The sequence below is a fragment of the Budorcas taxicolor genome, chromosome 25 (assembly GCF_023091745.1).
Source record: "Budorcas taxicolor isolate Tak-1 chromosome 25, Takin1.1, whole genome shotgun sequence".
In the NCBI taxonomy this organism is placed as follows: Eukaryota; Metazoa; Chordata; class Mammalia; order Artiodactyla; family Bovidae; genus Budorcas; species Budorcas taxicolor.
This window is the reverse complement of record NC_068934.1, coordinates 2740539-2756343: the sequence shown is the minus strand read 5'-3', so window position 1 is coordinate 2756343 and position 15805 is coordinate 2740539. Positions and strand designations below refer to the sequence as shown.

The following is a 15805-nucleotide window of genomic DNA, read 5'->3' as shown; positions in this document are numbered from 1 at the left end:
AACATGAAAATGTGACTACTGTTTTCTATGTACATGAGTTTTATAGTAGTTCTTTTACTTATTGCAAGCATGGTCTGTGACCACTGTGTAAAGTCTGGAAGGATAGGCAGAAAGAAAAAATAAGTGAATTCTAATCACTGTTGCCATTTTGACAAAAGTCTCTTCTGCCCTTTCCTTTACACAAGTGCTCCTAAACTCAATACTGTTTTATAACTCACTTTTTTCAGTAGCTGAATGTATATAATTCACTCAACCAGTTTTTATTCTTGGAAAATTGAGTAGTTACCGGTTTTGTTTTGTTTTCACAAATGCAGATATTTATTTAGCAGCAACCTTGTATATATCTATGAGTATTTTATGTTTGTTTTTACTATTAACTATCCCTGACTTCTCCATGCGGCCTTTTGTGAGGCCCTTCAGTTCTTTGGCAGATGCATTTGCGGTGGACGTGCAAGAGCCATATGCACACCACCCCTGCCTTCGTCACGTTAGCAGGCTCATCGTGCACTTGCTGCGGTCTCTTGGCTGTTTCCTCTGCAGTTCAGCATTCATCCTCTCCTGTTACGTGCCAGGCCCTGGGTTCAGTACCGGGGTACAAAGATAAGATACAGTCCTTTGGTCGTGGGTGGACGTGGGAAAAATTGATGAAGGCAGTAGAAAGACAGAAGCTCCCAGTTATAAGAAGATTAAGTACTAAGGATATAATGTACATGACATATATAATTAACTTTACTGTATATAATATATGGGCTTCCCTGATGGCTTAGCAGGTAAAGAATCCATCTGCAATGCAGGAGACATGGGTTCAATCTCGGGGTCGGAAGATCTGGAGTTGGGAATGACTACCCACTCCAATATTCTTGCCTGAAGAGTCCCTTGGACAGAGGAGTGTAGTGGGCCACAGTCCAAAGTGTTGCAAAGAGTTGGACACAACTAAGCAGGCATGCAATACCATGTCTTACGTAAAATCTGTTGAAAGTAAATCTTATGTGAGTTCTCATCACAAAGAAAATATTTTTTTTTCTTTTTTAAAAACTTTACGTCTATATGAGATAATGGATGTTCACTAAACCTACTGTGGTAATCGTTTCATGATTTACGTTAAGTCAAATCATTATGCTTTATACCTTAAACTTATACAGGCTGTATGTCAATTATATCTCAATGAAACTGACTAAAAAATAAAATGTAAAGGAAAAAAGACCCAGTCCCTCTGCCTAAATGATATGTTAATCTAGTGGGAAAGAGGACATAAATATAGCTACTGAGAATGTGAAGATGATGTTAAGGAAGCAGAAAGAAGGGAAATTAAGGAGGCTGTCCCAGAGGAGAACCTGCAAAGAACATGCAGGATTTTGACAAGGAGGGGAAGACAGTGATCTGAGTAGAACTGAGAGCGTGAGCAGAAAACTGCAGTAGCGAATGTGCGTATGTCCTCAGGAGAGACTCAACTAGACCGTCCACTCTGGAAGTGGAGCTGGGAATGATGTGGAGAGTGTGAGTTGGGACCAGACTGCAAAGGACTGGAAAGCCAGTCTCAATCTTTTATTTCTTTCTTTCTTTAATGATCTGTTTGTATTTACTCGGCTGTGCCGGGTCTCAGATTGCAGCATGCAGGGTCTTCCATCTTCCTTTGTGGCACTCTGGATTTTAGTTGCGGCATGCAAAATCAGCTGAGGCGCACAGACTCTTAGTTGCGGCATGGCATGTGGAAGCTAGTTCCCTGACCAGGGGTGGAACCTGGGACCCCTGCACTGGGAACATGGAATCTTAACCACTGGACCACTAGGAAGTGCCTCATTTTTACTTCTTGCTGTAAGAAGTGATAAGGCAGTGACAACCTTGAGCAGCTGGGGCAGGACTGGACCCAGAGGTTTAGGAGCTTAATTCTGGTTTAGCCAGGAGAGGATGGAGTCTGAATTTGCAATTAGGAGTCTCTTGCAGCCGGGTAGGTGAGAGAGGGTGGAGCCTTACCTGACTCTAAGCCCCGGCCACAAACATTCAGGACAGCTCTCAGAGGTAGAATCAAAAGAACTCGGCATTCTAACCCTAATCAAATAGTTTAGGTATTACTTAAATACATAGTTAATAGCATGAGTAATTCCTTGTCAAGTTGCTAAGCTCCTAGATTTAAGAAGGTGTCTTCTGGGCTGTACTTCTCTCAACATGGTGCCTGTGATAGTCAGACAAGTGGCTCTTGACAAATCCTTATTAAATGGGAGGGTCATAACCAGGGTCTCCAGTGAGAGACAGAACTCTTGCGCCTCTCAAAAGTGTTATATTTTAAGGATAAGGCTGTCGCAAAGGAATGTAATGACATATTCAAGAACCAAAGCTTTGTTTAGCATTTTTCTTCGAAAGATAATCCTTATAGCTTAAATAAGAATGTGCCTTAATCACCAAGCCTGGGTCAGAAAGACCGAAATCTAAATGTACTTGTGGGATTTCAAGCACTGATGAATAGGCACTCATGCCGGCGGCAGAAAGTGTTGCTTCAAAAACAAGTTATTAGCTTGCCTAGGTCATGGAATTTGGGGGCAGACAGCCACAGGACATAAAGGAACATTAGGGGGCAATTGAAATGCTCTGAGGACACTGGTTCCATGAAGATGTATGTTGGTCAGACAAATGCGTTCCTATTATTGTATATAAATTATGACATGTCTGTATATCAAGCTGATAGAAAAATAAGTGATTAGAACCAAAATGTAAAGTGTTACTGGAGTCTGATTGCTGAGATTATTTCAAATTATCTTCCCCCAGATATCTGTTCTGTATAAATTCATGTCTGTTTATAAAAGCCAATTTATAGCAACTTAGTACAGTCCACATTTTCTGTGTGCCTCAGACAGACCAGATCCTGTGCAGCCTCTGGAGTGTGCAAGGTGAATGTCACAGACAAGGCCCTGTCCTGACAGGGTCAGCGCAGCTGCCACGTGAGACCCCAAAGTGAGAGCAGTGCTCTTGTAGGTTTGCGAAGCTCAGGGAGCTTGCTCTTACAAGGAGAGGAGACTATGTTTTTTAAAGACCAGATTAAAAAAAAATCTCAGCAATCTTGCCGTGTTGACTGCTCTGGCCATTTGGTTTTGGTGCTGATTCTAACACCTTTAACAATCTCAACTATCAAGCTGAGTTATTCTGACACTAGGTGAGATCCTTGCAGGTGATCCTGGCAGTGGACGTTCTTTCTCACAGAGATGTAAACGCCTTGCTGTAAAGTATACGTGTGAACTTTCAACACGTAACTAAATGGCATGAATCTTCTGTGTTAAGTTTTCATCCCATCCAGAAGATTCCAGCAGCTTATCATCATCAGGCTTGATGTGGACTTTTCCTTTGCTAACTCTGCCCAGGGATGCCGAGGTCCAGCGATCTAATGGCCAGTTGGAGGAGAGGATGATTCCTTTGAAAACAGAAATGAAACCAACACCAATTAATTTAATTTGCAAATAAAAAATAGTGCTGGAAGATCATTTTAGATCTCAATGGACCTAGGTTCTATCATTTTATAGTGCAAAACCAATACAATATTGCAAAGTAATTAGCCTCCAATTAAAATAAATAAATTTAAATTTTTAAAAAATGAAGACACCTGAGACCCAACACGGTTAAGCTACTCAAGTGTACTTGGGTTACAAGCAAGGTCTCCTGTCTGTCAGGACTGGACCACACTGCTCTCATCTTAAACTTTGGCTTTTATATACAGTCCATTTGTTTATTGTTTAGTCACCAAGTCATATACGACTCTCTTGTGACCCCATGGACTGCGTGCAGCCTGCCAGGTTCCTCTGTCCATGGAATTTTCCAGGCAAGAATACTGGAGAGGGTTGCCGTTTCCTTCTCCATACAATCCATGCCCCCGTCCAAATAATCCATTTCCATTTGGCCCAAATGAGAGGAGCCTGACCTCCACTTAGAAACCTTCAAAAGAAGTGAATATAGAAGCCCTTGGCAACACCCCCCCCCCCCCACCCCTGGATTTCACAGACTTCCCTCCTGGGAACTTATATGTGCTATTTCTTTCCTCCCAGCCCACTCCACAAAATGCCACTACCTATTACTTCCTCGAACAGATTGGGATTTTAGTCATTCTCTTTTTACTTGATTTTAATCCTCTGAAGGCCTGCCTGCTCCATTTGCTACAGTTAACGTGCAGAAACTTCACATGCAATGAAAATCATACTTGGTAGTCTGGCATTTCAGCATCTTAAGAAGCTAAATAGCTCCATCCTCATTAAATTAGGTACAAATTGGAGAAGAGAATTACATACTGAAAACCATAGACGCAAAACGATGGGTTAATGTTATACCTTAATATAACATGTCGTGACATGCAGTGAGAGCGTGAGGCCAATTAGCAAGCAAGACTTCTGCTCGGGTTCAGATTTTCTGCCGGGTACGTAGGGAAAGGATCGAGACTTGAAGGATGGCATTTATCAAACACTCTTGGATAGAAAGTTTCCATTTTAGTGATAGGACATGCGTTCATATAAAAAAGACCACCCCCATCACATAGTAATACAGCAGAGACCCAAGGGCTCCTCCAAAATTATTGCCTGCACGTTGGCATTTATGCATCTGACTTTATTGCTACAAACTACTAAAATCTGTTTCAATTGTGTCTAAACTGGAGTTTTAATACATTCCCAAAATACATCCTGCTTTGCTTCAGTTACCAGATCATAAGTGACACCTCTGAGCAGGGGTGTGGCTTGGGTGCCCTGCCCCGACCTTTTCTAGCGCTGCTTTCCTGTCAGTCTGACTGGTACAGGAAGGTGAGGTCAACCATAACTCCCCCTGCTCCTCCTGGTGTGCATGCCCAGGATACTGTCAGAAACAGTGTATGGGGGCCGGGGACTTGGGGTCAGCAACGTGTGGGACAGGGGATGATTTTCTGCTGTTCTAAAGCAGAAAAGCCCTGTCACCAAGTTTTTAAATTAACAGAACCTGCCCAAAGGGGAGCCGTGGTCTTTGCGTTGCTGATTGATGTCAGCCTTGTAAATGCAGGGCTCCCACCACAGGGCTGGATGCTCAGAGAACACCACCTCTCCTGCATGGGTGTCTGTGCAGAGCCGAAGGCTGGGAGAGAAATCTGCAGACTGGGAATACAGGAATATTTTTAGATTTCAGATCTCAGTCCCAGTGAAGGGCACACAGGCAGCCATGAGAAGCACCTCACCTTCAGGTCTTGCTGCCACAGAGAGTGCCAAGGCACAAACCCAGCCCCTGCCTCTCCCAGCTCAGCGGGTCGGAGCATGCTGGCTCTCAGAAGAGTCAGAAATTGCTTTCTTCAAGCCTGAAGAGGAAGCTTATCCAGAAGCAGATCTCCTGGAAAGAGGACTTTGTCCCTCATGCTTACCTAAAAATGCTTACGGCAGCAGGCAGATCGCCCAGCTCTCAGCTTGTGTGTCTCTGAAGGGGGTGATATTGTCGGCCAATGCTCAGATGAAAGGTCCTTCGTGAATATCCTGCCACGCCTTATTGTTGGTGATAGTGGTGTTCCATATGCTGGCGGGGAGTCAAATTCCCAGGGAATATGTGATTTGAAAGCCCGTGTGGTATATTTGGGCTTCCCTCGTGGCTCAGTTGGTAAAGAATCTACCTAGAATGCAGGAAACCCAGGTTTGATTCCTGGGTGGGGAAGATCCCCTGGAGAAAGAAATGGCAACCCACTCCAGTATTCTTGGTCTTCCCTGGTGGCTCAGACAGTCAAGAATCTGCCTGCAATTCGAGAGACCTGGGTTCTATCCCTGGGTCACAAAGATCTCCTGGAGAAGAGAATGACAACCCATTCCATTATTCTTCCCTGGAAAATGCCCTGGACAGTCCACGGATTTGCACAAAGTCAGACACAACTAAGCAACTAACAAGGAAGGAAGTGGTATATTTATGTCAGTCGCTGGTGTGTTTCCATAAATGCATCTTTGTGCCCTTTGAGAGGTGTCCCAAGGCTATCAGATCGGTCAGGGCAGCGTCCAGGACACACAGTCACTCAGACATCCAGGCAGGGTTATTGTCTTTCGGCTGCAAGCTTGACCACCTCTGCAGTCCTCCATGTATTCACCCCAGGAGTGTATGATGGAAAATTTAGTCTTGCAGCCACTTCTAGAAATAGCCAGAAAGCATCCCTAAAGCTTTGCTTTGGGGCCTTATTTCAAGGGGCAGCAAGGAAATAGGAATGACTTCTTGTTTTTAATCCCAGCACCAATAAAATCAGAGGTTGGTGTTTATATATCACAGGGTGATGGTTTTGAAAGAGAAATAAAAGTAAATGATGAAACTTTGGGAAAAATGGGCTCTCTGGAATGGAACCAAGAGCAGACTCTCAATGTTGACCTTTTGGTTAAAGCTGCATAATGCAGTTTATGTCATTCCCTCCAGATACGTGATTTTATTGGTTTGCTGGGAATTTTGGCTTAAGGGAAATTGTACACTGAGGGAATAAAGTGTTTACCTCTTATTAATGCCAAAGGCCTGTCCCCATGGTGAGATGCTATAATAGAAAATAGCACATATGTAGGTCCTCCCTCTAAGAGCTTATATTCTAAGGATCTGTGATTCACAAAAGACATTTTCAGGTAGCTGTCATACTGTCTTCATTAAGAGCATTTAGGACAACATGATGCTTTTCCACCCATGAAGTTGTTCTATTTTGCTTATAATCTATAACTCCTAGAGACTTGGAGGCTTATAATAAACCATTTTGAAGTGCTGAGATCCTAGGATAAAAATAGTATAATCAATCTTCAGAACCTAAAGTTGATCCAATCATCATTCACTGATTTGTTGATTGTTAATGGACATTTCCTGGTTTGTATGTTTTAGCTTTAGTATATATTAAGGTAAAATGACATTTTGATAATGAAGTGCATTTCTTTGGGTCATAGAAGTGGAAATTCCCCTCTGACGAAATCTCTCCCTTCTTTGATGGGATGTTCTAGGCTTACTGGCCATTGGATTTCTTTTTTTTTTTTTTTTTCTTTATATTCCCTTACGACCACATCCATTTATGGCTCTGCTGGCTCTCTGAATGCTGATGACCTTTCAAAATATAACTCCAGTTTGGACCTCTCCTCTGATCTCCAGCCTCCTGTACAAACTTTCTGCTTGAGTCTCCACTTATATATAAAATGCCCATCTCACACTGAGTCTATCCCAATTGGGCCCATGATCTTCTGATCAGATCTGAGTCCTCCTACAGCCCTCTTCATGGCGTGTGCGTGTGCTAAGTCACTTCAGTTGTGTCCAGCTCTGCAATCCTATAGACTGTAGCCCGCCAGGCTCCTCTGTCCATAGGATTCTCCAGGCAAGAACACTGGGGTGGGTTACCATCTCCTCCTCCAGGGGAATCTTTCCAACCCAGGGATCAAACCCAAGTCTCTCACGTCTCCTGCACTGGCAAGCGGATTCTTTACCACTGGTGCCACCTGGGAAGCCCTTCATGGCAGCTGATGAAAACTCCGTCTTTTCAGTGGCTCAGACGAAAACCCAAGAGTCATTCTGGCATCTTCTGTGACATTTACATCCATGCCCTGCCAGCTCCATGATGAGAAGGCCATCTATTCTCCCCATCTCCGAATTCTGAATTCATTTGGCCCCTCACTTCTCACTCCAGCTTGTTCAGAGTACACCTGGAACCTGACTGCCTCTCAGCCCCCAGCTCCACCGTCTGTCCCGGCTACCCTTATCGCTGCCGGTCTTCCTGCAGGGACTGCCAGCAGGTCTCCACTTCCTGCCTTTTTGCTTGTTCCTACATTTTATGGGGGCATAGTTGCTTCACAATGTTGTACTATTTAATAATTAATATTAATAGCTTTTACTCTTCAGCAAGGTGAATCAGCTATATATAAACATATATCCCCTCGTTTTTGAATTTCCTTCCCATTCAGGTTACCACACAGCACGGGGTAGGGTTCCCCAAGCTATCCAGTAGGTTCTCGTTAGTTATCTGTTTTGTACATAGCATCAACAGCCTGTGTATGTCCATCCTAGTCCCAGTTTATCCCACCCCCATGCCCCGTCTGTCCCCTTAGCATCCATACATTTGTTTTCTATGTCTGCAGCTCTGTTTCTCTATTGCAGATCATCTGTACCGTATTTCTAGATTCCACATATATGCATTAATATGCAATATTTCTTTTTCTCTTCCTGACTCACTTCACTCTAGGTCCATCCACACCCCTACAAATGACCCAATTTCATTCCTTTTATGGCTGAGTAATGGAGAAGGCAATGGCACCCCACTCCAGTACTCTTGCCTGGAAAATCCATGGACGGAGGAGCCTGGTAGGCTGCAGTCCATGGGGTCGGTAGGAATTGGACACGACTGAGCGACTTCACTTTCACTTTTCACTTTCATGCATTGGAGAAGGAAATGGCAACCCACTCCAGTGTTCTTGCCTGGAGAATCCCAGGGACGGGGGAGCCTGGTGGGCTGCCGTCTCCGGGGTCGCACAGAGTCGGACACAACTGATGCGACTTAGCAGCACGGCTGAGTAATATTCCAGTGTATATATGTGCTGTATCTGTTTTATCCATTCGTCTCTTGATGCCGACTTCAGTTGACTGTGTGTCCTGGTTGTTGAACATAGCACTGCTCTGGACACTGGGAGGCCTGTGTCTCTTCTGCGTCCTGTCTGGTTCTGTTCACCACCAGCCACCTGAGCGCCTGCGAATAGCTGAGTCATATCACGTGCCCCCTCCTCAGAGCCACCACGCCTCCCACCTCACCGCCGGAACCACCGCCCATGAAAAATGCCCCACGCTGTCAGCGCTCTACTCTCGCCTTCCCACGCCTTCTCCTCCCCCCACCTCCCCCTCCTCCCCCCGCCTCCCCCTGCTCCCCTCGCGTCTCTTATCCTCCCCCTCCTCCTCCCACATCCCCCTCCTCCCCCCGTCTCCCTCCTGCCACGTCCCCTCCCTCCTCCCACGTTTCCCTTCACCCCGCATCTCCTTCCTCCCGTGTCCCCCTCCTCCCCCTGCATCTACCTCCTCCCCCTGCGTCTCCCTCCTCCCCCTGCGTCTCCCTCCTCCTTCCGCGTCTCCCTACGCCTCCGCGTCTCCCTCCCCACTCGGTCTTCGTACTCTCCCTGCGTCTCTCCTCCTCCTCCCCCGTCTCCCTCTTCCCGCGCCCCCTTCCTCCCGAGTCTCCCTACCCCACCCTGCACCTCCCTCCTCCCCCCGCATCTCCCTCCTCCCCCATCTCCCTCCCCCCGCGTCTCTCTTCCTCCCATCCCGCTTCCCCCTGCTCCTCCCGCATCCTCCTCCCCCGGCGTCTCTTTCCTCCTTCGTCTCCCTCTCCCCGCGTCTTCATCCTTCCACGTCTCTCCTCCTCCTCCTACGTCCTCTCCTCCCATGTCTCTCTCCTCCCATGTCCCCCTCTTTCTGCGTCTCCCTCCTCCCACGTCCCCCTCTTTCTGCGTCTCCCTCCTCCCACCTCTCTCTCCTCCCGCATCTTCCTCGTCTCACATCTCCCTCCTCCCGCGTCTCTCTCCCTCCGCGTGTCTCTTCTCAGCTCTGGTCAGGTCGATCTGCTCCCGCATCTCCTCGGTCACACCAGCCTGACTCACGAATGCCCCTGCTCCCGGGGGTCCCTACTTGTCGTCTGCTTCCTCAGAAGTCTGTGCTGCCCCCTCATCCCCTCCTTCGCATCTTCACTCAAGTGCAAACTTAACACCACTGTATTGAAATGAAGTAACCAACCCCTTCTCTCCAGCTCCCAAGCTCCCTCTCCCCCAGCACTCATGAGCGCTCACTCACGGCCTCATTTTTCTCCCTTTTCCTCCCTCACATCCCATATATTTTACAGATTCGTTGTTCTTGTTCATGTCTTATTTACACTCACCAGAATGTAACATTTCCTTCATGAAATGTTAGACCCTTACCATTATGGGACTCTCTAGCCCCTAGAATAATGTCTGATAGATTCTAGATTAAAATGTGTCAAAGTAATTAATTCATTAATTTATACTTCTCTTTCTGTGGCACATCTTGACCCTTATACTTATTGGTATCTTAGAGTTTAAATTCATGGGATTCTTTAATATATTAAAAAGATTCAACTGTTTGTTTTTCTTTCTCTCTCTCTCTCTTTTTTTAGGCTCCTGGCTTGTTTATTAGAAGATATGTGGTAATCCTCAGTAGAATAGTTTCAGATGGGGATTATAAATAAATAAAGAAATTGGTCGAGGGTTTGAATAATTATAGCCTATATATTCTTTCCTCTTTCCAAATCATTTTCATCTTATTTGGCATAGGCAGGTAAGAAAGATTGTGGCTTTTGCAAACCACATGAGCCGAAAGAATTGAAGTCAGTGTTTCTAACATGATCAAGACAGCTAGTCAAGTATTTGAAAACATTAGTTAAAGTGAAGACTTACAGCAGTGTGACGCCTGCAAGGCATTCTGCTTTAGATCCAGCTCTTTCTGATATCCGTGGCCAGTATTTTCCATTTCTTTACCGTTTGGTCTGAGTGTATATATTTTACAAACTGAAGTTGCCGTGGGACCGAAGCTGTAGGAACCATGCTACAGCTCCCGTGCTCCTTTGCGTGGCCCTCAGACGCTCGGCAGAGCCGTCCTCCTCGGCAGAGAGCGCCCGGCCGCGCCCCTGGCCACGCCGGCTGCGCCCCTGGCCACGCCGGCTGCGCCCCTGGCCACGCCGGCTGCGCCCCGCCGGCTGCGCCCCTGGCCACGCCGGCTGCGCCCCGCCGGCTGCGCCCCTGGCCACGCCGGCTGCGCCCCTGGCCACGCCGGCTGCGCCCCTGGCCACGCCGGCTGCGCCCCGCCGGCTGCGCCCCTGGCCACGCCGGCTGCGCCCCGCCGGCTGCGCCGCTGTTCACGCCGGCTGCGCCGCTGTTCACGCCGGCTGCGCCGCTGTTCACGCCGGCTGCGCCGCTGTTCACGCCGGCTGCGCCGCTGTTCACGCCGGCTGCGCAGCTGTTCACGCCTGCCCTCTGTCTCCCGCAGGCGTCAACAGGAAGGTCGTGTACTCCCTGGCCGACTCGGCCGACGGGTTCTTCTCTGTGGACAGCTCGTCCGGCATCGTCGTCCTGGAGCGCCCGCTGGACCGAGAGCAGCAGTCCTCCTACACCCTCCGTGTGCGGGCCACCGACCAGAGCCCAGGCCGGGCGCTGTCCTCTCTGGCCACCGTCAGCATCACCGTCCTGGACGTCAACGACAACCCCCCAGTATTCGAGAGGAGGGACTACCTGGTGTCGGTGCCTGAGGACACCTCCCCTGGCACCCAAGTCCTCGCTGTGTTTGCCACCAGCAAAGATATAGGCACAAATGCTGAGATTACCTATCTCATCCGGTCTGGAAATGAGCAGGGGAAGTTTAGGATCAATCCAAAGACAGGTGGGTAAACAGCAACCTACTTAGAATGCAAGGCTTTGCCATACCCTGCTTCTCCTCCTAGCTCTCTCTAATCAATCGCCCTTCTTAGTGGACCAACAAATCTCCTAGCACGGCCTATACCCAGACTCCAGAGTGCCCTCAGATGCTCTGTTCTAAGGATGAAGTGAGGTTGCTCAGTCATGTCTGACTCTTTGCAACCCCATGAACCTGTCAGGCTCTTCTGTCCATGGGATTCTCCAGGCATGAATACTGGAGTGGGTTGCCATTTCCCTTGCCAGGGGCTAGAATGAAACACAGTGGCCATTCCAGCCAGCTAGGTGCTGAGTTGAGGTCTCAAGGTGACCATGCTGATCACTCTTTAACATCTGCCTTGGGAGGTGACCAGAGACCCACAGCCTGAGTGCAGACAGGCCAAGTAGAGGCAGATCTCCAGGAGCACCTCACACAGAGAGACACACAGCCCAGGTTAATACAACAAGCCAACAGGAAAGAGAAATACCCAATCAAACCCTTAAGCTCCGTCTGCAAATACTATCTCCCCATCTTGAGCCACACTACTCCTCCTGAGCTTTCCTATCTGAAAAATCCTAGAGCAAATCTACCGGCCAAGGATTGGCCCCCGTGAGCCCACGGCATGGAGCTGAAATTTGGCAGGGGGCATCCTTAGAAATTCCCTCGTAAGGAGTCTGCCTGCAGTGCAGGAGACCCGGGTTCAATTCCTGGGTACAACCCACTCCAGTGTTCTTGCCTGGAACATCCCATGAATGGAGGAAGCTGGTCCATGGGGTTGCAAAGAGTTGAGCATGACTGAGCCACTAACATGTTCACTTTCACTCCTCCTGGCCGGAGCACTTCCATTTCTCACCATACCCTTTACAAACTTGGGGTGTGATGCAGCGTCCCCTGGGGAAAAGATGTCTAGAGAGAAATCAAGAGAACAAAAATAGAACCCCAGGGCTTTCTTTTCCTGAGGGAGTTAATATGCATTAAGGCTACTTTGAGTAAATGAAGATGGTAATTCAGAAAAAAAATTTGGCTGATCTTTGAAAAGTAAACATGCTCATCCTTGTATTTTCATAGTGTTTATATCAGTGTTCTCCAAGCTCTTTCTTGACTACTCTCATTTGTTTACCTCACCCCCATGAATGAGCAAGGCAGTCCCTTATTCACAGATAAGAAAAGTGAGTCTCTGACACCTGGCCGTTGGACGTAATCCCCTTGTCACTCAAGGAATATGCGCTTCTTGAGCCAGAGGGTAAAGAAGGCCCATTTTCTGTTGGATAATCCAGTAAAAATGAACAAGAAACTGTCGTGATTAGCACTGCCATCTAACATGGCAGACATGCCAGACTCCTGTTCTTTACTGATTCCTGCTAGTCATCTCCCCCTTTTTCCATATGAGAAAATCAGCTTCAGAGAGGTTAAATAATTCCTCCAGTGAGAGTAAGTGGGGATGGGAGTGGGGAATCCAGGATTTGAATTCAGAGCTTCCTGACTCTGGGATACATTCTCTAACCTCTATATAACACAGCTATGCCGTGAGAGTGAAAAAATTGGAGGAGATATAGTCCTCGCCCTTAGAATGGGAGGGTGAAAACTAATGAAAGGATTGCAGTAGCTGCTTCCTCCAGCAGTAACCCTGTTTATTAAGGTCATTACTTCAGATTAAAATGTATGGGAGTTTTCTTCATTTAAATATGTGTTAGCCTTAGCTTGTCTAGTTATGGCCATTGTATATGAATACCATGAGGAAGTGGTTAAGTACTGTTTAAATATGGCTCTGGATAACGAGACTGGGATGTAAAATAAAGCACTAGAGGTGGTAATTGCTAAGAAAACTTAATTATGGCAAGAAAGAGGCCCTCGTTATGAGTATGACTTCTGCTTCTCATCTTAAGTAGAGGCAGCCTTAGCTGCTAGAGATGCTGCCTGTCTGGAAAGAGAACGAACAAAATGTATTCACCTTGATCTCAGTGAATGTTTCCCAGGCGAAAGTGTTAGTTGTTCAGCTGTGTCCAGCTCTGTGACCTCATGGACTGTAGCCCACCAAGCTCCTCTGTCCATGGGATTCTCCAGGTGAGAATACCGGAGAGGGTAGCTGTTCCCTTCTCCAGGGGATCTTCCCTACCCAGGGGTTGAACCTGGGTCTCCCGCATTGCAGGCGGGTTCTTTACCATCTGAGTCACCAGGGAAACGCCCTTGAGATCTTTCCTGCAAACGGCAGAGCGATCAACTACCAACTGCTGAACTCAGGACTAGGTTGCCCACCAGAAAGGACTAGGATGGGTGGGAAAGAGAACTCAGGGAGCCCGTTGTGGGGGTCCCACCCAGCTAGCTGCTTTCACCTTTTTTGTCTGCTTAAATAACTCTATACCATGAGTATTGGGCTTCCCTGATAGCTCAGTTGGGAAAAAATCCGCCTGCAGTGCAAGAGACCCCGGTTTGATTCCTGGGTTGGGAAGATCAACTGGAGAAGGGATGGGCTACCCACTCCAGTATTCTTGGGCTTCCCCTGTGGCTCTGCTGGTAAAGAATCTGCCTGCAATGCAGGAGACCTGGGTTGGGAAGATCCCCTGGAGAAGGGAAAGGCTACATACTCCAGTATTCTGGCCTGGAGAATTCCATGGACTATATGGACCACGGGATCACAGAGTCTGACACGACTGAGTGACTTTCACTTTCACTTTCATGAGTGTTAGCTCTTCTCTGTAGTTGTGGACACTAAACTCACACTTCTTTTGGTTACAGATTCCCAAGTGTTTCCTTCTCCAGCATGTTACAGTATCCTCAACTTTCTTTGTCCTCTTTGTGACCTAAAAGTTTTAGATAAGCACTTTGTAAGTAGGTAAGCACCTTAGTGGGTAATTCAATTTAAGACTTAGGTGAAGTTCACAAGTATTTACTAACTGGTCCTTCCCAGGTGGTGCTACTGGTAAAGAACCTGCCTGTGAATGTAGGAGACAGAGAGACACAGGTTCAGTCCCTGGGTGGGGAAGATCCCCTGGAGGAGGAAATGGCAACCCACTCCAGTATTCTTTCCTGGGGAATCCCATGGACAGAGGAGCCTGGTGGGTTACAGTCCATAGTGTCATACAGAGTCAGACATGACAGAAGTGACTTAGCAGGCACACACGCACACTAACTGATGAGGGCTTAGGTTATAGAATCACACTGACGCTTCTTGGCTCAGTCTCAGTCTGCCTGGGTCTTCTGGAGGAATCCTGGGGAGACACTTCCGGGGGCCGCTTGCTCCCGCCCCTCTTCCTGTAAGGGTGAATAATGCCAGAGGTTTCCAGCTGCTTGAGGGGTTCTGACACTGTTGCAGAAATAAACAAAGACTCGATTTCATCAGTGTTGTGTCTGGTGGGTAGCTGTGTTTTAACTGACAGCGTTAATCAGACTCTGGGGTGCTTTCAGCAGGCATTAAGTAAACAAATTCCTGAGTATCTCAGAGACTTGGCTGGAGACGATGTCACAGATATTACCATGATTGTGGAGCTGCTGACCAGAGTGTTTCTTTTTTTCCTAATTATATCTAAAACTCCCCATTTTTCTTTGAAGGGGGTATTTCTGTGTCCGAGGCCCTGGACTATGAATCGTGCAGAAAGTTTTACCTGGTGGTGGAAGCGAGAGACGGCGGGACGCCCGCCCTGAGCGCTGTGACCACTGTCGGCATCAACCTCACGGACGTGAATGACAACCCACCCGAGTTCAGCCAGGATGTGTACAGTGCTGTCATAAGTGAAGACGCCTTGGTTGGGGACTCAGTCATTTTGGTAGGTGCCAGCGGGAGGTCTAGGTATTTCGGAGGAATGATCTTCAAGAGGGTGAAAAAGTGAGCAAAGTCCGTCTTGGATTCTCTTCACACTTTCTCCTTTCAGGCTCCCTTTGGTCCCCAAGAACTCTACTCAGACGCCAGTCTTTCAGCTGCTCCTCCCCCATTTTGTCTGTTAGAGTCAGCAAGGGGTAGGCGATCTTTAACCACTTTCCTCCCAGGAGTGGATGTTTTTCAAGGAAACAACACAGACCATGGAATTAGCTCCTAATAGCTGCTATTACTTTGTAACTTAGATGACAGGTCTAAGGATAGAACAAAATTATTTCCACCTCCCCCACACCAAACACACACACACACACACACACACACACACACACACACACACACACACGGTAAGGCAGCTACAAATAGGATCAAGCTTAAGATCGATTGGCCACTCTTAGAGGAGCTCTTTCTGGAAGGAACTTTTTCTAATAGCAGTAAGAACATGTGTTAGGAGAACACAGGTTCTCTTAGATATGGAAGTTACATCGAGAAACAGGGAGCCCTGTCCCCAGCACCCTCACCACCCCTAGGCTGGAGGGGTGCCTCCCTGGCCCCTGCAGCACCAGGTTGGGGATGTCCCTTCTTTACGCCTCCCGGGTAGACCCGCAGGCCCTCTCTCCTGGG

At 47.6% G+C, this 15805-nt stretch overlaps 1 protein-coding gene across 1 annotated transcript in view; it reads left to right on the top strand.

The window, feature by feature from the left end:
* FAT3 (FAT atypical cadherin 3) overlaps positions 1–15805 on the top strand; it is a 646809-nt gene that overhangs the window by 566177 nt on the left and 64827 nt on the right. Inside the window, exons 13-14 of the mRNA XM_052662057.1 lie at positions 10969–11358; positions 14920–15134. Of these exons, the coding sequence (XP_052518017.1) occupies positions 10969–11358; positions 14920–15134 (605 nt within the window). The remainder of the gene's footprint in view (positions 1–10968; positions 11359–14919; positions 15135–15805) is intronic.